The sequence below is a fragment of the Psittacula echo genome, assembly GCF_963264785.1.
Source record: "Psittacula echo genome assembly, chromosome: 7".
Lineage (NCBI taxonomy): Eukaryota > Metazoa > Chordata > Aves > Psittaciformes > Psittacidae > Psittacula > Psittacula echo.
The window spans coordinates 62,456,445-62,481,835 of NC_137740.1; the positions used below are offsets into that span (position 1 = coordinate 62,456,445).

The 25,391-nt window shown below is 41.3% G+C and overlaps 1 protein-coding gene across 28 annotated transcripts; it reads left to right on the top strand.

The window, feature by feature from the left end:
- Positions 1–962: 962 nt before the first annotated feature.
- GCLM (glutamate-cysteine ligase modifier subunit) lies at positions 963–24,925 on the top strand. 28 transcript variants are annotated; one of them, XM_080622581.1, is made up of 9 exons: positions 1,635–2,107; positions 3,702–3,767; positions 4,410–4,494; positions 5,239–5,295; positions 6,544–6,746; positions 7,941–8,055; positions 9,724–9,814; positions 12,736–12,815; positions 12,998–13,147. In XM_080622581.1, exons 1-9 carry the CDS (start codon positions 1,976–1,978, stop codon positions 13,009–13,011), a joined length of 843 nt encoding a protein of 280 aa, XP_080478707.1. In that variant the 5' UTR covers positions 1,635–1,975; the 3' UTR covers positions 13,012–13,147. The 28 variants fall into 28 exon arrangements, 17 of the variants coding, with proteins under 17 accessions (XP_080478706.1, XP_080478701.1, XP_080478708.1 ...); XR_013957332.1 differs by lacking the exons at positions 1,635–2,107; positions 3,702–3,767; positions 4,410–4,494; ... (3 more) ...; positions 9,724–9,814; positions 12,736–12,815 and adding exons at positions 9,902–12,321; positions 16,172–16,307; positions 16,978–17,073; ... (3 more) ...; positions 23,162–23,255; positions 23,740–24,925 and having other exon boundaries at positions 12,998–14,712; XR_013957333.1 differs by lacking the exons at positions 1,635–2,107; positions 3,702–3,767; positions 4,410–4,494; ... (3 more) ...; positions 9,724–9,814; positions 12,736–12,815 and adding exons at positions 9,902–12,321; positions 16,172–16,307; positions 16,978–17,073; ... (3 more) ...; positions 22,779–22,881; positions 23,162–24,925 and having other exon boundaries at positions 12,998–14,712.
- The last annotated feature ends 466 nt before the right edge of the window (positions 24,926–25,391 follow it).

The window sequence follows — 25,391 nt, forward strand, 5'->3', positions numbered from 1 at the left end:
CATCGCTGTGCCGACAGCACAACTACAGTTTGTGGCTAACTGTTCCCTGTAACTGTAGTTAAAACCAACCACCACTGCACCAGATCTCCAATACAGAAGGAATTTAAGGTTCATTGTGTGGCCTCCCAGAGGCTGCCTACTCTTAAAAACACCCCCAGGCTTTAACCCTTTAAGTTTCTGTTGGTGTATCTGCAATGAGATCAGCTGGTGTAAAACTGGAGTTAGGTTTAGGTGTTAGGTTCTAAGCACCATCAACATAACCCAACCATGTAAGTGTTTGGTTTCCCTTTGGGCCACTTAGGGTCTACCAACGACTGTCTGTCACCTAAAAGCATCATGGCTACAGTTTAGATGGTTGCACTCACACACCCAGGCCTGCAGAGCTGCTGAGGAGTGACGTTTCTGCAGTGATACGATGGTCCCACCAGTGACCAGGGCCCCATCGCAGGCACAGAGCAGGGCAGGCGGCTCAGGGTGCATCAGCCAAACCAGCGGGTGGTACCAGCAGAGAAGTATGCCCAGGATCAGATGGACAGACAGAGGGACAGACAGATGCACGGACAAACGGATGGACAGACAGATGCATGGACAGACAGATGCATGGACAGAGGGAGCATGGACAGACAGACAGATGCACGGACAGATAGATGGATGCATGGACAGACAGATGCACGGACAGACAGATGCATGGACAGAGGGACAGACAGATGCATGGACAGACAGATGCATGGACAGATGCACAGGCAGGCAGACGGATGGAGGAACCCGGCTCAGCGGCCGCCACGGCCCGCCCACGGCCCCGCCTCCCGCCAACCCGCCCGGCACCATCGCCCCGCCCCCTCGGCAAGCCCCGCCCCTCGCTGCCCGCGTGCTGCGCCGCGGCCGGCTTCTAGGGGGCGCTGCGCGGCGGGAGCAGCCGCCTCTTTGGGGACCGTGAGGCGGAGCAGTGCAGAGGGACCGTGTGGAGGAACCGTGAGGTGGGGCGGGACCGTGAGGCGGGACCGTGAGGCGGGGCGAGGAGGGTCTGTGCGGCGGGGCCGTGAGGCGAAGGACGGTGGGGCCGTGTAGAGGTGCTGTGAGGCGGGGCCGTGCGGCGGAACCGTGAGGCAGGAGCGCGAGGCGGGGCGCTGTGCCAGGCTGTCACGCTGCTTCCCGCTCTGGGCCCGCCCCGCCGCCCATTGTGCTCGTGCCATGTGACCGGGGACGGTTACAAAGCATCTCCCCGCCGGTATTTGTGCTGAGTCACGGCGCGGCGTTGCCTGGTGCGGTGGCGAGCGGAGCGGGTCTGCTGTTGTAGCTGTGCCCGGCTTCCCGATGGGGACGGACGGCGCTCGCGCCCTGCTGGAGCGGGCGAGCACCCTCACGCTGCAGACCGGCAACCTCCTCAACTGGGGCTGCCTGCGCAAGAAGTGCCCGGCCACCCCCGGCGAGGAGGTGAGCGCGGCGGGCCCGGGCCTCCCCGCGAGGCGCCACAGAGGGGCGGGCTCTGGGCAAGCGCCGGGTTCGTTCTTGTGGCTTTAGGTGGCGTGGCTTGGGGTCCGCCATGGAAGGGAAGAGCTCCCCACGGAAGCGCGGCTCTTGAGGCTCTGTGGGGCAGAGCAAAGGTCAGACTGCTCTCCTGCGCTTGGAAATGGGGAGTTAAACCGCTGTCCAAGTGGTGTCCGTAATGGCAAAAGAGAGATCCGAGACTTCTGTATAGCAAGAGGAAGATAGGAATAGATACGAGCTTGCATTACAAATGATCAGAGTTGCTTTTTCTAACCTGAAATTCCTTTAAGGTCTGGGAACATCAGTCGTTGTTGTCCTCTTAAAAGAGTATTGCTGCCGTTCTGTGTTAAGAAGTTGAAAGAACTTTTAAATTGTCACTTTAAAACTGTTACCTTCAGCAGTATGTGTCAACACTTAATCATCCTGATAAAATGCATGGAGATCCTGCGGCCATGAACTTCAGAGCTGGTGTATTTGCTGTCTCGTAATGACACAGCCATTTGAAAACGGGCATTTAACAGCTAATCAGAAGAACTGTGGTTTTGGCTGGTTATCACTATGTAGTGGCATTGTTGATAGTCTAGAAGTTGGCTTACTGCATAATAATCTTGCACAAACGGTAAGAAAGGTGATTGGAAGGGTGATGTAATGACAAGGAAGGATTCATCATACTTTAATTTAGCTGTCGTGCAGTAATAACATTTTTATTTAGCTTGGCTGCTTATTACAACGTGTGAGCTGTGTGAAATAGGGCTAAATCCTGCAGCAGAGAGGTAGCTGTATCCTAATGGGCACGCTTGTGTGAGCAGCTCCTGTACGGTCGCTAAATAAAGAGTGGCCACTGTGCATAACCGAGCAGTTAAAGTATTCAAATTAACTTGTTTACAGGGAAATCTGCGCTTAAACATAAGGCTGCCTGCTTTCCAGGGTTGCTGGGGTTCCAAAAGCGAACAATTGGTGTTGATGATCAGAATTAAATTGGTTTTTAACTCTTCTGTTTGGTGTAGGTGGTGTGTGTATAACTGTCAGTGGTAGAATGTAAGCTAAGATTTTGCAGAGTGTGAACCCTAATGTTAGAAGTTTGGGGATGTAGCTGTATCTGGAAAAGCTGGCCAAAGCAGTCAGAGACAGAGGCTGGTCCATGCTAACTGCAATAGAAATATCAAGCGTGACAGTTGCAGAGTAGCAGTATATTCAATATACGTATTTAACACTGTCTCACTTTCTTTCAGAAAGGAAAAACATAATGTTAAAAATAGCATCAAAATAGGGTGAAAAGTTCCAGCATTGTGGATTTAGTAGGGGGAGTAAATTCTTGCTGTTAGACTTATTTTTTTTTTCATGCCATTTTAAATGACTGGGAAAGAATGTGCAGATTTTGTGCTTATGAAGTATTATTACTGTATTATGGCTTAAACTTTGTGATCTCTAGGGGTTTTGGTGTTTTTGGAGTGGGGTGTGTTTGGCTTCTAGTTTGTGTAAGGTATTAAGAACCCTCTGAATTCATGTGAGGTGTCTCAGGAAACTGTTATTTAATAGCATAAAAACTAGGTATTTGCATAGTTATAAAATGTATTGCTAAAAGTGAAGTGAAGCAGCAGCTCATGAAAGTGCTCCTACCTGTGGCAGACAGCAGACCTGACAGTACATTTACTCAGCCTGCAGGGTAACAATTCCCAAGATGTATCAAAGGAAAGCTAGGGCATCGGTACAGCTGAAGCACTGCTATAATACGCAGCTAATTAGCTGGCTTAATAGTTACGCCTTACTAGTTTCAAGAAAATCCATGATCAGAGTCCTAGGCAAGTTTATTTTGTATCTCTTGATGCAGGAAAATACAAGTGTGGAGTGGGGTCTGAAGGTTCCCCCTTCATTAATGAAGGATTTAAAAGCATTAGTGGCAAACCACAGTGGAATAGGTAGCTCTTGCTTCCTTAGCATTGTTTTTTGCTTTAAAGATGGCATTGGTCTGAGAAATAAATTCAGTACAGTACTTGTATTACTGCTAAAACTCTTTGTGAAAGAGGAGAGGAAAGCAAGTAAACTAGTTTGAACAAGTTTCACATGGAAGCTATGAAGAAAGAATCTTCTGTGGTTGGAGGAATGGTGTCATTAATTCACCTGTGCAGTCTGTCTCACATGCCTGTGAATCATTGTGTTTCTGTGCAGCTGTAACATGAAGCTTCTTTTCAACATGAACAAATATTTTGTAGGTGCGGGACTGCATTCAGAAAACGCTGACTGAATGGAGCTCGAAGGTTGGACAAGACCTAAATCAGGTAGGAGAGGTGGTATGCACGTTTTGTTACTGGTTCTTGTGTGATGGTGGCATCAGCTGCACGTTGCTGCCTTCCACATGAGTGTGGAGAGGCAGTTACTGTTGAATGATTTGTGGAGGATCTAATGATTCTTAAAAAGAGAACACAAACACTTATCTCTGTAGGGTGTAGTGATCTAGTTGAAGTTAATATTTAGTGTAAGCTAGGTTTTACTGTCCAGACATGCTAACTACATAATTCCACATTCTTTTACAGATTATATTGGTTTCCAGTAATTAAAAAACAAAACACCAAAACCACAAAAAACCAAACCAAAACAACTTTTGTTTAAAATGCTGTCTCTGTGGAATGACTCAGGGATTTGCTTGAGGATTTCTTCTTAAAGCAGCAAAAATTGCCAGAGTGTTCTTGGTTGGGGGCAAGGTGGTGCATGGTACTAAGAATTTTCTGAATATTCTTTGAATTCTCTGACTATATTCTCTTTGTGTATAATATAACATCTAATGTAGGCAAGACTTTAAAAAGTCACCTTGTGCCAGCTAACATGAGATGTCAGCCTAGTCTTAAATGAGGTCAGAGGATGAAATTTTCCTAAACTTCCCCAGTTTTTTTTTTCCTAAGTCTCGTGTATTTATACTACAGGAAATACTGGAGGTTCTGGAATGTACTGTAGCTCAAGCTATAGAAAAAATAAACCCTGAAGAAAGGGATGAGTTGAAAGTGTCAGGTAAGGATGTAGTAAAAAATCTGGTGGCATAAAAAGTTTTCATGTGCAGTCATTATTAGGATATTCATATATGTATATTACCCCCCCATGTTTTGCAATTGCAAAGTCAAATGACATTGGTGCATACTGTTGTATTTTGGGTAATCCAAAAGTTGGCTAAGAAAGACTTGAATTCATATTTCAGGTTTTAAAGCAGCTCAGCATTTTTGTAGTTTAACTTGTATTCCTTCAAGACATTTTACATATATTCTGTCATTCTTTGATTTTCCTGAAGCAAAATATTACAGATAACACTGGAATTAAGACATAGGAATGGAAGCATGTTCATTTGTATAATTTCTCCAGGTTGAATATGATGAACTTGAAGGAGACAGTGGCATAACACGAGGACATTTAAGTCTTAATAAGTTGTGAAGAGGTCCATTTGTATTATTACATTTGGGGTTTTATACAGGTTGTTATGGTTATTGCTTACTGTCTTGGTGCTGAAGTCCCAGCTTTAGAGTTTATTAGACCATCTAACTAAATGATTTCTTGTTCTGAGACTGCACAACCACCTTGAAATTTGAGAATAGTTTATTTAATGGGCAGTCACCTTTCAGAAGGCTATTTTTCCCCAATTTTTAAAGTAATGGTGTATATTCTAAGAACCCTTTACCCGAGAAGAATTGTATATAGCTAAAGTAAATAGCTATATGTTTAATAATAGTGTTTAGTTACTGATTACTATTTCTCTGAAAACAGCAAAACTTTTCATTGTTGGATCAAACTCTTCATCAATCAGAGATGCAGTTGACCTGGGTAAGTATGAAACTCAAACTTCTGGGAGGGTTTCTTTTTGCTTCACTACTTTAGAAATCAGAATCTTTTCCATACAAGAGGTGTGTTTAGTGACTGCCACAGTATATCCTCTTTTCTAATTAAGAGAGACTTGGGTAATAAATGTCTATATATGCATTAGTTCAGTCAGCAAACTTATTAAATGTGGATCACTGTAACCTTGGATCCACAAACTCAAAATCTGATTGCTTGCTCCAAGCAGGAGCAAGCTTTTATTCTTTCACTTAAAACTTGTTAAAGTTAAAAATGAATAGCATGTGATGTTGTAGTAACAGTGATACAATAGTTCCTACCAGTTGGATGTTATTTGCCAGTTGTTTTTAACATGATGCACTTTGCTACTAACTGTGCAGTATTTCAGAGATTATTTAAGAAATAAAACAATACTGCAATCAGCTGCTGAAATAATTAAGTTTTAATGAAAATAATGGCTGCAGTGATACATAAAGTTTTGTTAGTCTACGGTAGCACTAATCATGAGCAGCACTGAACTTTATTACTTTGGAAGATGGTTGGGCATACGGGGTTACCGAAGAACAGAGGGTCAGGTGTAATTCTTCTCTATCGATACTCCAGTTAATAGCCTCTTTATTGGAAGTTGTGGTACCATTTGTTAAAAATGCAGGTATAGGCTCCTCTTCCAGAAGAAAATAATTTATTTAGCTACTTAGTTTTCTTCTTTTTGCTTTGCAGAAAAGGCCTCATGACTTTAATCTTTGCTAAAGCTCAGTGATATTCTGAGACTTGCCACTTCTCTGGCAATTTAAATCCCCAGATTTAGTGTGCTTTAGTCTTAACTCTGCATATAGAGTGAATAGTCCTCCTAGTCCATGCCCTGTATTTGAGTTCATAGTGAAAGTTACAAATTTTGGAAGGAACTGAGAGTGAAGGAATCAAAAATTGCACATCCCCACTGCCTTAAGAGAAAAACAGTTTTAGCACTGAAAAAGAAAAAAAAAAGCTTCAGGCTTGCTTTGGTGATGTTTTTGTTTTTCCCAAGACTTACAACTGAACCTTGGCTTTCAGCTGTATGTTTGCTTCTTTTCTAAATGCAGTCTGTTGCTATCCTTGACTGCTGATACACTGAAGAGTTTGAAACAGTAAAAGGGAAGCTAGCACAGTGAGGCAGGAGGCATGGGTTTTGCTGAGTCATGATGCTTGTGTTGTTATCTCACTGAAGACTTTGCAGTGTCTCTTCTTTTTCCTCAGCGTGTTCTGCCCTTGGCGTGGCTCAGTTAGACTCGGTCATTATTGCCCCACCTCCTGTTGAAGATGGAACTAGCTTCTCCTTGGAGTACTTGCAGCCTTACTGGCAAGAACTTGAAAATCTAGTTCAAAATAACAAGATTGTTGCCATAGGTACATCTGACCTAGATAAAACACTGTTAGAACAGCTGTATCTCTGGGCACAGGTGAGAACAAACTTCCTATTTGTAGGATTTCTAGCACAGAGTAACTGTTGGTTTTGTTGACTGCCACATTGTTATAAACTTTTGTTATAAAGGTGTCTATATACAAAATATTTGTTAGCCCTGTTTTTAGCATCTTATGGATGGTCACAACCTTGTTCATGGTAGGGGAGGCTCAAAGTGTGACTGTCTGTTGTTTGGTATTCTTAGATACAGGCCAGCAAAGGCTGGAAACCACAAGTCTGTTCAATAGCAGATTCTTTGATGTAGTGAAGGTTTGGGTTTTGAATGCTTTTATGTTTAGGAATGAGTATAAACAGTACTCTTAAACCTCCAGATTTATTCCAGTGACTCTGAAAACGGCCATTTTCACTTTAAGGTGTGTTATGAATGGAGGGATTTCCCCTTAGAAAGATACTGTTTGAATGCTAAGTTTAAATGTAAGGAGGAAAACAGGTTACGAATGAAGTGGCACAATATTTTGTTGTGCAATGTGACTAATTGCTCTTACCATTAGAGTGATGGAGGTGTGTACTAGTATGTCTCCATGCCCATGTATTTATTGTTGCCTTATTAGTTCTTTGAATACTCCTTCTATGATATTTCTTGTGAACATTCTGTATCTGCAGAAGAGGTCCTGCTGAGAGTCCTCATTTGTGCTCCTTGCTGTTTTGCGTGTACTGAGGAGGATAATTGAGGGGATTAATAGCCATCTGCATGGTGGTCATGAGTGCAGTTTGTGACTACCAGAGAGAGTCAGTGGAAGAGCATCCCTTTTAACTTAACCCTGCGGGCATGGAAGACTGCAAATTATATATCCTTAAAAGCTTATTGACATTTTATTTAAAGTCTTTATCAAACTAGTGCCCATGTTACGTTTTTACTGAGGTGGAAGGGGGGAAATGCTGCTGTTGAGGAAGCACAGCAGATGGGAAGCCAGAATGGGTTAGTATTCATCTTGCTGATGCAGCACCTGAAGTTAGATCCTATTCTTGTTCTGGGCTCTGTGCTGCAGGAAATTGCAGATACAGGAGTTGCCTGTTGACCATCATGCTGACTTAATTGGCCTTGTTGAGACCTCAAAACAAATTGTTCAAAGAAAACTTTCTGTTGTAATAAAGGGCATAAGGGCAACAACTAAAGTGAGTACATTTATGTGTTTTTCTTATAAAAGTATTTATTACTTTCAACTTTCAGGTAAAACCGAGTAGTAATCAGGTGAACCTAGCTTCCTGTTGTGTGATGCCACCTGATCTCACAGCATTTGCAAAACAGTTTGACATACAGCTGTTAACTCACAATGACCCAAAAGGTAAGGCTTTGCCAAATAAATTGAAGGAAGACTTCTGAGTGCATTATTCAGTACAAAATTGGGAATAATCTTTCTCTGAATTTCAGCATTCATTGCATTTGAATATTGAACCAAGGATTTTAAAAGATCTTCCTTTATAAAATATTTCCATTGAGTTCTTGCTTTTCCTTCAGGAAAAGAGGGGAAGGGCAATCTTCCACCCTTGTATAGTTTATTGAAATAAATAGAAGAACAAACTACTGAGAAGTCTGTACTACATATGTTCAAAAATTAGCATAGCTCATTTCCACAAAGCATAGAATGAAATGACAGTTCTGTTGCTGAAGGTCAGTAAATGACAAATGAAAGTCCACTTGTCCAGAACTTGTCTGGGAAAGAGCTTGCACAGAAATGTTGGTCAGTTGATTTTCGAGTAGTTTGGTAATGTTAGACATGTAACATTACTATGCTTTAAGCAGGATTCTCTCAAAGTAGTGATCTGTTAAAATACCATTGTTACGAGAAGAGTTGGTGTAAATTCTTGGTCATTAATGCATAAAAGCATTAATTTACTGAATGATTGAAGGACTTGAACAATTCTGAGTTACTAGCTGTCTAAGAATATTCTGGGATTAGTTTCTCTCAAACATCATCTAATCTTCTTTACTATAATGACACCTTATATAGCTTACTGGCACTGTGAGAGGTCTGAAACAATATTCAGTTAATACCTTCTCTGTGTTCTTCCTTATGACCTTATTCCTGCTGATCATACTTTCTTCTCTTTTTCTTCCCATTTCTCCCCTGAAAAAAAAAAAGTGTATGAAATGCTATTTATTAATTACATGCTTTATAGTACCACTGTTAGAACTGATGAATTTCACCACTACTTGAGCATGTCTCAGCACTGCTTTGGCAGCATACAAGATGAATTGCCATTCAGCCTGACCACTTCCATGTCCTGTGAAATCCAAGTTGGAACTTTTAATTTAATAAATATGAGAGTCGTGACCTGAAGAGGATTTGGATAGAAAACAAAGCAAGTAATGATTCCCTTATGCATTGTTTGCTAAGCTTAACTTTTTCTGTAATGGTCAGCTGAAGAGTATTCAGACTTATCTTTTGGGAACACTCATAATCAAAGAGATTGTTCCCTTGGCTGGCTTTCCGGAGGAAACCAGGAAGATTTGTGTTTGACTTCCTTTTCCATTTTGTGGTGTTTAAGCCCATTTCTGTTAATGCTTTCTGGGCTTGCAGTTGTTATGAGCCCAGTTATGGGAGATGCTGTAAGTGTTGAGCTTTCAGTGACTGCAGAGGTAACTGAGAACGTGCAGTACTTGGCTGATTGTGGCCTTATATCTTACCCACCTATGGTTTGTCTAGCTAGCTTCTCAAATTTTACTTTCTTCCTGCTAATGGCTGTGCTGATCAACTCCATTTGATACCATAGAAATCTCAGTTTTGGGGGATATACTTAATGTTGAAACAAACAAAGGTGCCCTGGAGATTGCTTCAGTAATATTCAGCTGCTTTCACCATATGTGCCTTCCAGAAGAGTGGATCTGTGGAGCATCTGGCACTGCTTAAGATTTCTGACTGTAGAAAAAGGCTTCTCTCATTGAAAGTGTTGCTTTTTGGAGCTGTTTACATGACATGATTTAAAGCATGAATATCCCTTTTTAACTTCAGAATTACTTTGTGAAGCAAGTTTCCAAGAAGTTCTTCAGGAAAGCATCCAGGACACGAAAGCACATGAGTGGATTCCTTTATGGCTCCTCCGGTATTCCGTCATTGTTAAAAGCAGAGGAATTATCAAGTCCAAAGGCTATATCATGCAAGCTAAAAGGAATTCCTTTTAAAACACTTATTTTCTCTAATGGCTTACTCTTTTAGTTCCTTGGGGATGGGGGAAACATTGCTTTTTTTCATAGAAACACTTTTACACCATTTGTAACAAAGACCAAAAGTTGTAATTACTCAATGTAATGTCAGCAGAAGTGTCTACAGTGTTCTGACACTTTTTCTTACTTAACCTATTGACCAGTTAATTGAAAAGATGCAATATTTGGGTTTAGTTTGAATTGTTAATAGCGAAACAGTTTAAAATACTTTTTATGACCAGTTCACTGTAAAATTATCATAATATTGTAGCTGCCATTAGGTAGTAGAGAGAAACATATATTTTTATTTAAAAAGAATTAATTTCTCTTAAATAAGAATTACTTGCCTGGTAGATACATGGATTTCAAGCATTCAAGGACTGATTTTTATAGAAAATCATAATCTTTTAAGAAAAATTACCCAGAAAAATGCAACTGGTATCTCATGATGTGGTATGTATATATAGACAAGTCAGCTGTTTAATTTGGGTGGTGGGAAAACTGCTTTATTTTTAATAGAGTGTAAAAGGCCTTCCTGACTTAGAAAAAATGCATCTTCCCAATTACTTTGTCTGTTACTTGAATTCCTTCTGGCTGCACTGTGCCTCAGTATGCTTTGGTTAGTGTTTGCATACGTGTGAAGGCATCTTTGCTGTTTGAAATAGAAAATGTGGTGTTGTGTGAATGTTTCAAATAAGCATTGCAAACAAGTGATGACAAAATCTATTAATCAAAAACTGAATTGTGCCTGTCTTCTGTGTTTGACACTTGTGAACTCCACAATCAGGATGGGCCAAGTCAGAACAGCAAATGCTGAAGCTGTTCAGGGTAGCATTGCTAAATGACTTCTTTTGAGGCTGCCCAGGAAACTTTGTTGCTGGAGTGCCATTCAGGAGTGATGCAAGCAAGGGTTAGCTTGAAGTTAGGTGTATTTCTGTGGCAGTAGCCTAGCAAACTGGCTTTTGAATCCTAGACAGATTGCTGCAGCTAAGGCAAGGCTTCTCGTTTAATGTAGTCTTTCCATCGGAAAGGCCTTTGAATCAGAATAGGTAGCAAAAGCTCAACTTGTAGTTCAGCAGGAGCTTGAGACTGAGTGTCTAAAATACTGATTTTCCTTTTGATTTCAGGCACGAGCAGGACTTCGTATGAGTAGTACTCGTTAACTTACTTGTATATATTCTGAGACTGAGGCTCTAAAGGGAATGACTTTTCACCAACATCTTTCCAATTGTCATGTAGGCAGCTAGTGGCATTTGAATGCCTCTATGTAGTGTTCAGAGTGTCAGCTTCCTATAGACCATTCCACTAAGGTAAAAGCTTAATATTCAAGATAAGTTTTGAGTCCTAAATAGCTGGAGGTGGCAAATATGGGGAAATTTTCCTGGACTTCTTCAGGTCTTATGATCAATGAGAGAGATGGGGAACTGGAACTAGTAATGCATCAATAAACATTTGGGTTGGGTTGGTTGGTTTCTTAATCCTAACCAAAATGTGGTCTTCTTAAAACGCTGGGTTACTTTATCTCAAATACATAAGTGTCATTTAAACTTCTCTGCCAGCTTTGAGTTGTGTGCTGCTACTGCTAGCCACTACCTGTACCTTGTGTCTCTGTTTGGCCGCTGATGTTGGATATTGTATCGCTCGCATGTGTGCTCAGTTTTATAAATGGAGATGCTACAAAACAAGAATTGTGCTCAAATGTGTAGGCTGCACTAATGGGGTAATTATTTATTTCCTTTTTGTAAACTGGTGACAGTTTGCTTGTGTAGAAAAGCACCTTTTGAGACATGGTGATTCTAAGAGATGATTTTTTTGGGGAGCTGCTGACAGCATAACATTTTGTCAGGTTATTAACTTGTTTTGCATCACAGAGATGGGATTTCCTTCCATAACGTGAAAGTTTGAATTAAAAGTTGAAATTCTTGTAGGCTTTTACGTCTGTGCTGTGTATGAGTTCTCCTCATCGCAATCACGGTATTTCACACTTGGTCATCAACCTCTCCCGGCGGTTCATGTGATCCAAGGCCATATGTCCCCGCCTCCGCTCGCCGCGGTGCGCCCATGGGTGCGGCATCGGCGTTCAGAGCGCGGCTCAACGCACCGGGCGGAGGCAGCCGCCGGAAGGGCGGGCGGAAGGGGCGGGCGCGGGGACAAGATGGTGGCCACCAGGCGGGCAGGGGCGCGGCGCCGGCAGCCGCGGACGCCGGCGGGCGGAGGCGGAGGCAGCGCCGCCGGGGCTGAGAGTGAGCCCGCCGGCGCTGGGGAGGTGAGCGGGTCGGGGCCGCGGGCAGCCGCGGTGCGGGCTGTGGCAGCGCGGTGGCGGCCATCTTCATACCCTGCCACACGCGGTGGAGCTGCCGGCCCCGCGGTGCGGGGTGGCTGCGGAGCGGGGCTGGAGCCGCAGCGGGTGCGTTGTTAAGCTGTTAGCGCGGTTTAGGGGTAAAGGTTAGGGGATGACGTTGTTCTGCCTTGTACTGTTGCTGTTTTAGCAGTTCTCTGGGGCTTTTCCACTTGGTAAATACTGATGTGGAGGCAGCGTGGTGTGTGTTGAACCAGCGGGGTTCTGTGCTTTGGGAAGAGCGTGCTGTCGCCGGTGTTTTCTTTCCCAGATTCTGAATTGCTTTCCAGGGCGCTAGAAGCATCGTTAAAGAAGCGGGCTGTACCTGGTGTTGCGGTTGTCGAGATGCCAGTCTATGCCTAAAACTGATTATAGAAACCATTTTGGGGCACATTCAGCCATTTGCTAGGCTTCAGTGTTTTATAGTTAAGCAAGTCTTGTAACGTTTCTGCACATGGCTTCTGAATTTCCTTCCCTTGACAGCTTGCAGGAACTTGTAGAATTAGAAGATATTTGTCTGTATTTCTTAATGGAAAAATGTGTTTCTTCTGCTTCGACCAAAAGTGAGTAGACAAGCATGAGCACAGGATGGTTTGTTAGTACTTCATCCACATAGATACATGCAATATGTTGTCAGCTTGAGCAGAGTTCTTTAAGAAGATTATTAGTGATTTGCATAGCATCCTTTTTATAGGGTTATTTTATCTGTTAATAGCGCACTTATGTTTTTTTACTCCCTTTGTAGATGGCAGCTGCTGAACTCGGTACTCCTGTGTCTGTGAGGATGACTAGGAGAAGAACTAAATCAGTTTGTAAGCCAGAGGTAATTCAGGAATCTCAGTTTGAAGAGCTGGAACATGCAGAAACAAAGTCAAATGTCGGAGATAGCTTAGAGGCGGAAATGACTAGAAATGAGAACACAACTGTCCATTCAGTACAATCAGTTGCTGAACCGCAGGCTGATGGGGATGTGTCAGAAGCAGAATCGAACTGCTCTGCTGCGTCTGGTCTTCAGACACCTTTGTTTATAAGGATAACAAGACGACGACAAATTGTAGTTCCTTATCAGCCAGATTCTCCTGACAAAAGAAGATATAACAAGACAGCTTTTCTAAATAAGTTAAATGGGATTCTGGATGAAGATGATGTTTCTGAAGCTGAGTCTTGTTCCTCCACTGTTTCTGGTGTTACTAGAACTACGAGAAGCAGGCGAAGCAAAAAGGAATTGCAGCCAGATACAGTTCATGAAGCCCAGAGTGAAGATATTTCTGATGCAGACTCATGCTGCTTAAGCTCCCATATGGAATCATCCATCACTAACAGACGAGTTACTAGGAGCATGCAGATCAGGTCACAAGCAGAAAATATTAAGCAGGCTGAGAAGGGAAACAGAATTGTTTCAGAAGATGAGAATTTAACTGAGCACACTGTTAAATCTGAGCCTGTCATTTCCAGTTCTAGACCAGCTGCGGAGCTTGTTTCTGACACAGAAGATGCTTCCCATGTCACTGAGAAAAATGAAGAACCCAGTTCACCTAAAAGCAAATGTTCCTTCAAATCTGCCAATACAACCCAGAGTGAAGACATGAAAGAAGAGTCTTTGAATGATGTGACACCCAGCAGTTTTACAGAAATGAAACAAAGTGACAGTGAATCGCCTGAGAAAAGGGCAATTAAAAATACACAGTCTGTTGGGGCTGACGATTCAGAGGAAGCACGTGGCCAAATACAAGAAGACTACAGTAAAATCCTCGTGAGGGTGGAAAAGTTAGAGCACATTAATTTCTCTGATTGCATGGGTCCCCAACAACTTGTAGAATTCCAGGGGCAAATAACACAAAATAAAGATAAAAAAGATCCAGAATGCAAAAGAGAAGGTGCTGAGGCAGTTCCACAGCAGCCTTTCACCCATGCTGATAACTTAGGAAAGGATGAGGAAGCTGCTGAAGTGAGGAGCCCACAAAAAGATGAAGCTGTTGCACAAGGAACTGACAGCATTAGCGGATGCGGGATGCCTGAAAGCGGTGTGGACAGTGCTGAAGATCAACCAGGAGAATATGCTGAACCTGTAGCTCACTGCAGTGGAAGCAATTCCCTTGCATTGTTTCTGGCCGAAGATGAAAGTGATGAATTTGAAGATAGTGATGTGGCAGACATAGATACAATTGAAGAGAATCTGTATTGTAAAGAGGCAGATAAGAGGACTCCTTCCCTCAGCAAATCTTTAGAAACCAGTTCACTGGATGCTGAAGGGCTTTTTGTAATTGATACCAAGCCTGGCATAAGTTCTGACCGAAAGTATTACCTAGATCAGATAGACCAAGGTAGTGATGCTGAAAGTAAGCATGAAGGAAGTAAAAAAGGTGAAGAATTGTCAGATCTGGAAGAGGCTGAAGAGGAATTGATAGATGAAGATGAGAAAGAAGAAGATGATGATTTATTGAAAAATAAGACTGATGTGTAAGTATCTTTTTGGCAATAACTTAAGCATCCGCATTTCATTCAAGCATATGCGCAAGAGATGTACATTAAGTGCTGAATGATGTGGAATAAATGAGGGAGTAGTCTCATCATGTAAGTCATTGATGTGTGAAGTGGGGTTGAACAGATTATAACGTACCGATTTAGTCCATAATTGAAGAGTTTGGGGTTTTTTTTCAGTGCTGTGTGTAGCAGAACGGAAGTGTTTGAAATCGTATCTGTTCAGCTTAGAAACCAGAATGTGAAACTGGGTTAGACTGCTCAGGCTGACTTAATTGCTTGTTTGGGTTGCAGTTTTCTTAATTGTGTGTTTAGTTTGGATATCAATAACAAAAAGTCCAGTAAATTCCTTACACATTGGCTAATTCTGTCATGCTTTTTAGTCCTAAATAGTCGCATATCCTTTAATAATGTTTTCAGTTCTTGTGCTGTGAAACAATGACACTTCAAGTGAAATCAGCCTAGCACATAATAATTTAGGTGGGGTGAGACCTCTTGAGCTCTTGTAGTCCAACTCCTGCTAAAACCTCTTTATATTCTTTATATATTTAAAGCATAATACTCTGTTTAGGTTGGATAAATAAGTCTTATTTATTAGGCTTCTAAAAACCTTCAGGTAGGCCGGAAGTCTTACAAAAACTCAATGTAAAGGCATTATAGAAGATTAGTCACAGTTTACTAGAAAGTTGTGAAGGGTTTGTACTAATAAGCATTCAATAAGTACTACTAATGTTTGTACTAATAAGCATTCAGGCTACAAGAAATATTTGCCACGCCATATTTCCCTGTAATACTTTATAGCTTTTAAGCATTCTTGTCATCAAAAACCTCCTTTTGAGTCAGCCATTGTCTGTTTTTTGTGAATGCATTCCTTTGGCTGCCTAATTGAAGTAATGAGAAACTGAAACAAACCAGCTTTGAAATGTTTAATGACATTATTCCTGGTACTCTTAAACAATAAAGGTCATAAACATTCTTAGGAGGAAATCTAGCTGCTTTTTTTTTTCCTCTTAAGAGCTGACTACATTTTTACCACCCATATGTTTGTGCTTTTGTGGTGGTTTTCCTTTTAGTTTTAGCTTGCAAGCTTCTCAGTGTATAGAAGTAGTATGCTGGTCATGAGTTCTTTTGGCAAAGTGAAGCTAATGAAGAATTCACTTTTATAGGAGATAGTAATATCTAAGATAGGAATGCAGCATTAGAGTTAATAGGGAAGATATGTGGGCGTGATTCCACAGATACTGTTCTTGAATAGCTTCTCAATTTATATTACCCCCCTCCCCGAAATCTGTCACCTTATTTACTAAATAGTGAGACTTAAAATCATTGCAGAACTAAACCTAAGTGAGAAGAATGAGTTTATCTTTCTTAGAGGACAGTAGGAGGTTCAGGTGCATGCTTGTTACAATGTACTAATCATTAACTATTTCTCTTCCAGTTTACATCTTTCCAGCAGCATAGACCCTGGTTTGAATATCAAGAAGCTTGGAGGTTTATATATTAGTTTTGATGCAGAAACCCAGAAGTCTAAATTGAGCACAATTAAACAACTGAAGGAGAAAAAGAAGGACGAGGTAATGTGTTTGCAATTGAGGCAGTTAATGTGACTACAGTAACACAAAGATGTTCGTTTAATAAGGTGGGTTTACTTGTATTTAAAGAAGTATCCTGTTTTATGGTTTGCTGAGAACTTCATTCTTTTTGGCCAAAGTGTGGATTTACATTTACTTTTATTGATAAGAATTTAAATAGATGTGACACTTTGGAAACTGAAAGCAGTGCAAATACCAGCATTATCTTGTAAAATAAACCCAAGTTGATTATTCCTGCTGTTTTGCCTAGTGGTACATGGGCTGTCTCCTAACAAGGTGTTTATTCTGTAGAAATAATGGATTTCAGTAAATAAAGGTCTGTAATCTTCCCAGTCTGGAATGAGCAGTTTTATTTCAAAAGCACCCTTTGAGATAAAGGAAACATGTTATTTTTGTGAGGGTGGTCTTCGTAGGCTCAACTGTGATAGCTCTGTTTGTTGTAGAGCATTTGCTGTCTCCAGAGCTAGCCAGCTGCTTTCTGTTGTTGGCCAGGGTTCTGTTGGGAAGATCCCTACTACTTTCATTGTAGATAGAAGAAGTTCACGTGCTGTATTACAATGCTTGCTTAGGTTCTGCATGATTCCTTTAGTAGGTTCTGTACCACTGTTACGCAGTAGATTTGTATCAGTGTCTAATGTTAAAAATCTTACAGCTCTTGCAGAAGAGTGTAATAACTCCAGATTTTGAAAAGAAAGAATGTGTCCCACCCTACAGGGAATCACTTCACCAGCTAAAGAAACAGCGCAGGGTAAGTGAAGAGTTGATCATGCCTCAAATTACAACACAAGCTTTGGGAGAAAGCCCATGCTCGGGTTGTGTGCATACACTGGAAGTGGTGCAGTTTAATGTCTTCTTGAGCCGTCCCGTGAAAAGCACGGACAGTGAAGTGAAAGTGCTCAGATGGTACAAATCTGTCATTAATAACCTTATTATAATGGCCATTAAAAATACTTCTTAAAGGGACAGAGCTATATTCTAAATATCTTTTGGAGGAGAGAGTTCCCTGCTCTATCATCTCCTGGTTGCTGAATGCACATTTATTGTTCTTGGTATTGCATCCTAGGCAGAGCGAGAGAAGACCACAGGTGATGGTTGGTTTGGTATGAAAGCCCCAGAAATCACAACTGAACTGAAGAATGATCTGAAAGTCTTGAAGATGAGAGCTTCGCTGGATCCGAAGCATTTTTATAAGAAGAATGATAGAGATGGTCTACCCAAGTACTTCCAGGTAAGGAAGCAGCAGAAGGTGGCATTGTACTGCTGATGTTTTAAACAGCTGTTCTTCTTCCCTGCCTATTTTATAGGTAGCCTTCATGGTGATACAATTTCATAGCTTAATTCTTAAGGTATTTTCATTACTTGGCTGCAGTTTAAAACTTCTTAACTCTGTATTACATATGTGTATATGCTGGGTTTTTTAATTTCAGCTGATCTCATAGCAGAGAACAAACATCTGACTTAATCTGTATTCTGAAGCCTCAGTGGACTAGATTTTTCAAGTATTAGCCTTTTTTAACCAGTGTGTAGAAAATAAGTAGCTTTGATTTTCTTACTAGCTAACACAGTTTGAATGGAGACAGCTAGCTTTGTGATCAGCCAGAATTGCTGCTGCTGGAACTTGAGAGCTTTGAGGTGGTTTACATGAAGAAACTATAGAAATGGGCTTCCACTGGCTCAGGCCTGTTTGAATTGGGAGCATGCTTGAGGAAATTGGTTTAACTTGTCAAAATATTAGCACTTCTCTCTGAATGGTGGGTCTTGATGTATGGTTTGACATTTCTGGACATAATAAAACTTAACGTGGAAGTATTCCACATAATGAGATCTGTGCAGGTCTGCCTTCACTGCATGGAACACGGTCTCCATCTGTCTCCACTCGCAACCTGAGTCATCAGAATGGCTGGTTGGAAACAATGTGATGCGTTCCAGAATGAAGCCCTTGTATTAGAGCTGGATTAACTGCTATGTAGCCATCAGGCAAACTCACCACAGTGACAGAGACAGTTGCGATGGTTGTTAAGGGTTTCCTTTCCCTCCTTGAGAAAACGTTTAAAAGTTCAGAACTGGGTTTGTTTTTTAATACAAGCATTGATGCAGCAGTCCAGTGTTTAAAAACTGTAGAGTTATAAAGCTCAGACCTTCCTCTGTGCACTGAACAATGACACAAAAGATACTGCAACCAAAACTTCTTGATTTTGCTATTTTGCACTTCCTTATGTTACTAGAATGACCTTCTCTGGAGGTGCCTTTATACTTGTCATGGAGGATTAAAAAACAACAGGGCAGAATAATCAACATCTTGCTGTACAGTGCGAATGTTTCGTTTCTGCCTTCTAGGTTGGAACCGTGGTTGATTCTCCCATAGACTTTTACCATAGTCGAATCCCTAAGAAACAAAGGAAGAGAACGATTGTTGAAGAGCTGCTGGCGGATTCTGAGTTCAGAAGGTATTTAAGCATGGGTTTGTAGTTCTAGTATCCTGTGTAAGAGATGAGTATTTTTAACTATAACTTGGGTTTACTCAGTTTATATGGGTTTTTCTAATATTTCAAAGAAAACTTTTTAGTCTGTTTTAGCACTTCACCAGCACTGCCATTGAGAAGATCTAAGGGACAGGGGATAATTAGACTGAGACAGCATACTTTATCTTCAAAAAAGGGTTTCCTCCGACACAGGCCATCACTATTGGCAGCCACTCTTAAAATACCATCAGTGTTGATGAGATAACATATCAGCCCTATTCTGGTTCACCTCTAAAATAAGTGTCTGCACAGGCTTACACCAAAGATCAAGGGCTCTTAAGTGATTTATGCCTGTGCATGCACTTGTTTTCATTGTTTAAAGATCAGTTTTTCTTGGCATAATTGATCCAAATGAAAAGTGTTGACTGTAATTCTATGAGAGTTGGTATGATTTCCTTTTATAAGCATATCAGTCTGCCATCTGTCATAGGAATCAAAACTGCACTAGAAAACTTACTGAAGGAAGAGATTGGATTTGTTAATGTCTTCCCAACCTACAATTTCTGGAGTAGGTCCCTTAGTTGATACATTTTTACACTGGTTATTACGTGATGTTAACATGCATTTTTTTTTTCTCACGTAAGAACGTGTGTCTTGGAAGCAGTGCCTGATTTGGGATTGTAAGGTTAATGTTGTCAGGCTTGTAAATTAACTATTTATGTTAGGAAGGTAAGTTTGTATAGCTATTTCTTACCTAGTTGACTGAGCTAGCTTGACCTGATTTATAAGAGATTTGTTAGAAACTATTTTAAACAATTGATGTCTCTGAAATTTGATCAGTTAATTTATGGTGTGGCTCATTAAAGGCTTTCACCAGATATGTCAGCATTAGTACAGGTGTTAGTCAGGTTTCAGTGTTGTGATTCAAAGCCTAAGTACTGTGCAGTGATCCATTGTGGTCATTGGTACAGGTACATAAGAAGCTGCATTAGAGGGGCTAGCAGCTCATATTCAGTAAATATGTCCTGTTCATTGTTTAGTGTTTTCAGTATTGAGTAAAGTTGATTATCTTAAGTTTGCTGAGAAGGCAGTATAAAGACGGGTATAATTTGTCCATGGTATTCTCAGAATTGATGAGCAGCAGCAGTGTTTTGGGTAACTCTCTGAAATGTGGTTGTACGTGCAATGAACAACGCCCTGGTTACTGCAAAATTAATGATCCTTTATTCAAATTTACTTCCACGACAAATTTACCCATATTTAGCATTAATCCAAGCATTGATTCCCTTTTACCTATGCAGAAGTGTATAAAATTAAACAAATCTGACTTGGAAAACATGAGACAACTGAGTTTGGCAAATGATGAAAGTAGAGTACTTTCCCTGTTATTTTTTTCCTGAACTTTGTTTTACCATGCTTAAAAGTAAATTATCTATTTTGTTCAGATATAATAAAAAGAAGTATCAGGAGATCATGAGTGAAAAAGCAGCTTTTGCAGCAGGGAAGAGGAATCGGAAAAAGAAGAAATTTCACAATTAAGACTTGAAGAAAAATAACAAAGGTGGAACAACTTCTTGGTATAAAACTTTTTACAGAATGCTTTTCTTGTGGTGGTTTTTCTTTCTGAAGATTGCAGGTCATGTGCACATTGAGGGTCAAGGGATTTCCTGCAGTGAGAATGTTTTGTTAGGGAGCTTTATCCAGTTATCAGATATCTAAATTTGAAATTACTTGAGATTTAAAAATCAAAATTTTTTTTATTGAAATTAATGTTTTTGTCGGAAAGGTAATGATATGGAAGCTTATGGTTAAATCTGAGCACAAAACCCAACTGCATGGATTGTGGTCTTTGCAGCCTTCAGTCTTTACATCAGTGAATTGGTATATTCAGTTTAAAATCATGTTCATAATTCACCTGGGCACCAGTTACATATCGGAACAGATTTTTCCATGTCTTGTCAGAGGTGCTGCTGGCCAATTCTGTAATAGGAAATATTGAGAAATAGTTTGGCTGCGAAAGGTTTATTGTAACACTGACCATAATAGGATTGAGAATGTCCTGGAATCAGCATATACACATATGCTTGCTTTCAAATACGTAGAGATACATAATTTATAAATAAATATAGGCAAGTAATAAAGAATATATAAATTACATATTGTTTAATGAATAAAACAACAAAATATGTAATATATACAATTTTTACATTGTCACATGTTGCTTTTATAAGTTTGGGCCATTTAATTATTGTCTGATGAGCTTTCAGAAAATCACTGGGCAGCAGGATCCATTGTCTAGGCTGTAGTATGCAGGTTGTAGTCTGGTAGCTGACTTGGAGTAGTTCTTCACGTAAATGAACAGAGTGAGCTTGAAGGCTTCTGCTACCATTACAGAACCAGAGATAGCTCATTTCCCCTTTAGTGACAGTTCATAACCTTTGTGATAGTTAGAACTCTTGTGGCATTTGATTGGTTTTCAATGACCTGGTTATTATATTGCTGTTACAATTGGTGTAACTCGGTTACTGCCCTTAGATAGCAGAAAAGATGCATAATAGAAGAAATAAAACTGTCACTACATTGTCTCAGGTGCACTGGGTGAAATTTAGAAGTGATTGTTGGAGGACCAGTGATGTTGAATGTATTCTTATCATACAAACATCGAACCTTACAGGTTGTAGATCTGAAGCGAGAGGTATGCTCTTGAGCAGTGTTTGACCATGACATTTTCTATTCCTGAGAAGTGGTGGTTTTTTTAAGGATTAGCTATTTGTGCTGGAAGTAGCTCAAATGAAACGAGCATCATGGTATGCATTGATCACCAACTGAATCTTGAAGGAAATTTTCCTCTGATCACTAGGGGTTTTTATATTCTTTTGAAGTTGATTATAATGTTTTGCTGCCAGATGGGATTCTAGATTCCTTAAGAAGTCTTGACTGCCTGGAGATGAATGGTTTGCAAAGTAAAGTGAATTCCTTGAGAAGTATCAAACACATACAAGTAGAACCAACTATCCGCAAGTCTCAGCTGACATGCAGATGCTATTCTAGTGCAGTGACATGTATGCTAGTATCTCGATTCTCTGTAAATGATCAAAAGCCAATAAAACCAACTCTGGTGTCTTGTTCTGTGGATGAGACATGGAAGCACAGAAAGATTAATACTGGATGCCGAGGAAAGAAAACAAGGCACCACAGTAGCTGTCATTCTGTTGCGTCCTGGATGTTCACGTGCAACTTGGGAAAGCAATCTACAACTCTGAAAGACCTTAAAAGAGAAATAAAAGCTTTGGTGTTAAGCAGCAAGTAACAACCCAGTATTTGTTGCTTAAGCTTGTCAGATTTCTCTGAAAATACTCAAAACCATCAGCAAATGGTTTGTGAAATACTAGCATCATTTCAGAAACTTTGCCTGTCAATTGCAAGGAATATTTTCTTTTAATGGCTGTCACAAATACTTGTGTTAGTTTGTAATGCTGCCTTTATTGACGTAAATCGTTATTAACAAGAAATTTCCCTAAGACTGAAGGGCAGTAGGTACCATGCTGGGTTTTTTATATATACACCTACTGCTGTTTTGGATGTCACTGGAATGTTTTGTATGGACGGTAATAATTCCTTTCTGCTCCCCTTGGTCTTGACAATATTCCTTTTCTCTTGCCTTTGGGGCAGAGAGTATCCAATGGTTGTACAGCCCATTGCGTTCACAGTCCATCTCCTAGGTGTCACATCCAAAAGACAATGAAAAGTAGGCTGACAGTGGCTGAGGTGTTGCTGGTGTGCTGCCCCTAGTAGGCATGGTTAGTTTAGGAACAGAAGTAAAATGCTTCTCGCTGTTCCCTGTTGTGCGATCATTTTTCCTTTAGGGATCTTTTCTCTCTACCATCAACTTGGTCTCCTTGAAATTGAAGGTGTCTTCTTATCATTACTATTGCTATATGATAAAACTTTCTGATCTCTTACTTTTTAACAAGTCCTGTCTTTATCACAGGCACCTTCCTAGGTAAGTCCTGCTGAGACTTGGGATCCTGACATAACACAGGCTGGAAGGGACTACGAGAGCTTGTCCTGCGCAGTCTGCTGCTCAAGGCAGGGTGAGACCAGGGTGCTCAGGGCTTTATACAATCAGGTCTTGAAGGATTGAGTTCACATTAGAATCTGTTACACAGGCGGCATTGCAGGATGCTGCCCCTGTGCTTACCTCTAGGAAATGGACTGCTCCTTGATCCTGCAGTTTTCTCTTTTGGATACAATCGTTATTACTACAAGCCCTTAACAAACTAATGCATTTCTAGAGTATTGATTGTGTAAATACTACTTGCAACATGCGAATGTGTATGTAAAACACTCTGTCTTCAAATGTTTTTTAACTAGGAGCTAAGCAAACCTTATGAACCTAGCCTTAAATACAAAAAGTAGAAGGAGAATTTGGACTGCAATACATTACTGAAAGTGACTGAATGAGGAGGTATGTTTTGTCTTGCTTTTTTGGTGTTAGTGTAGAGAGGTTTTGGGTTTCCTGTTTATCTGCAAATTAGGATAAAGATGTTTCTGTAAAGGGCTGTATATGTTATGGCTAAATAGCATTTTTGAGTGGGTTATTGTGCTGCAAAACAGTGGTAGTTAATATTCGAGGTGGTGTGTTTCATTTTCAATCACGGACTGAAATTTCTGTTATGGGTCCGTTTCAGTTACGTCTTTTTCCTTCATTGCTTTTAAATAGTCACAAATACAGGATGAAAATCAATTTATTAAAACCAAAACAACCAAAGCCCAAACCCAAATTGGTTCATTTTTTTATTCATTAATTATTTAATTCAGATTCATTTATAATTGATTTAACCCTGAGTAAAATCAAGGGGGTTCGAGCAGTGCTGCTACTGTTCTGTGTTTTACCACCCGATTTTATTTGATTGCCGATGCTAAAACTGCTCTTCATCTTCTACCCATAGGCACGGGTAAGTTAGGGAGTAGAGATGGTGTTCATTCCGGTGTTAAATGCTTCAGGTTTATCTACGCCTTGTTTTGTGGCTTGAAAATAACCATAAACGGAGCACGGACCTTCACTGCGGCACCTCGGGAAAGGCACAGCCCGGTTCCTGCCTGCAGGCCGTGCCGGAGGCCCGGCGGCCCGGTTCGGGGCTGTCGCTGTGGCGGCCCTCTGGTGCGCGTACAACCGCCATGGGGCTATAAGGCGAGCCCTTCTTCCGCTCGCCTCCGCGCCCGCCCTCGGCCCCTGCGCCCGTCTCGCTGGCGGCGGAGCGGCCTGTGACGTCGCCGGGCCGCGCAGAGGTCGGAGCGCAGGCGGCGGGTTCGTTTCCTCCGCCCGCTCTGTGACAGACACACCGGGAGGCGGGACCGCAGAGCATCGCTGGAGAGAGGGAGCCAGCCGCCGGGAAGCGCCAGGCCGGTGGACAGGATTACTCCGGCAGTGAGGTAAGAGACGGGAGTGAGGGGTAAAAGGGGCTCTGCCGCAAAGCGGGGGGAAAACATGAAGAAAAGGTAAAAAGAGATGACACGACTCCGCCGGGACTCGAACCCGGAACCTTTGAATCCCTTCAACCCTCTAGAAGTCCAATGCGCTATCCATTGCGCCACGGAGCCACCTGTTGGAGTCTTTGCGCACCGCCCAGAGAGCCTGCGCGCGGCCGGACCCTCGCTGAGGGGAGCCATGTTTGACTCCTGAGTGGGGAGCGCTTTCTCCTTATTCCTTTTATTTATTCCTTTATTTTGGGTTCTTTTTTAACAGTATGAATAGGATGAGTCTTTTAAACCGCGTCTGGAGGCAGCCTCTGCGTGCACCTGTGAGCTCTGCCCCCGGGGGGGTCCACAGCTTGCTGGTAGGTGCTCACCACAGGGCTATGTCCTTATTTCTTGTGAGAGACTGACTTTCTGTTTTACGTTCATCGGTAAATCAGTACAAAGTATTCGTCGCCATCTCACTTTGGCATTTTCGATATATATAATTATATTCCACAATTGCATTATATAGGGAACTGTTCGTTCAAATGTCATGAATTTGCATAAGGATTTATTCCTCTATGCAAGATTTAATTCCTCCACAGGATTGAGCCTTGTTACACAGATGAAGGTGATAACATTGCTGGATTAGATAAAATGATTTTGCTTTAACAAATACGAACATTTCTCATATTGCAGTTATTTATAATGTGCTTTTAAGAGCATTCCATTCCCAGAGTAAAGGGGAACTTTCCAGGCAAAAAACCCCACCTTTCACTCACAGCATCGGAGATATAGAAACAACACTGCTTCAGTTCCAAAGTTATTGGAAACCAAATTATTGTAACATTGGTGATTTCCAGCACTGTAGGTTTTTAGGGATGGTCTAAAGAGGGGTGTGTGTATGTTAAACAACAGCATCTGAATGAAAGGAGCCTAGAAAGATGTGATATTTATGGGGCATTCCATGCACTGCAGCGTTTTGCTGCCTTTCCAGTGCCATCAGCACAAAAATGCTGTTTGGGAATCTGGAAGGCATGACGTAGGTGACCAGTAAAACTGTATCTATGCAATCACTGCTAGATACTGCAACAACTTATATGAGTCAACAGGTAGAGAAATAAGATGTGGGAATCACACCTGG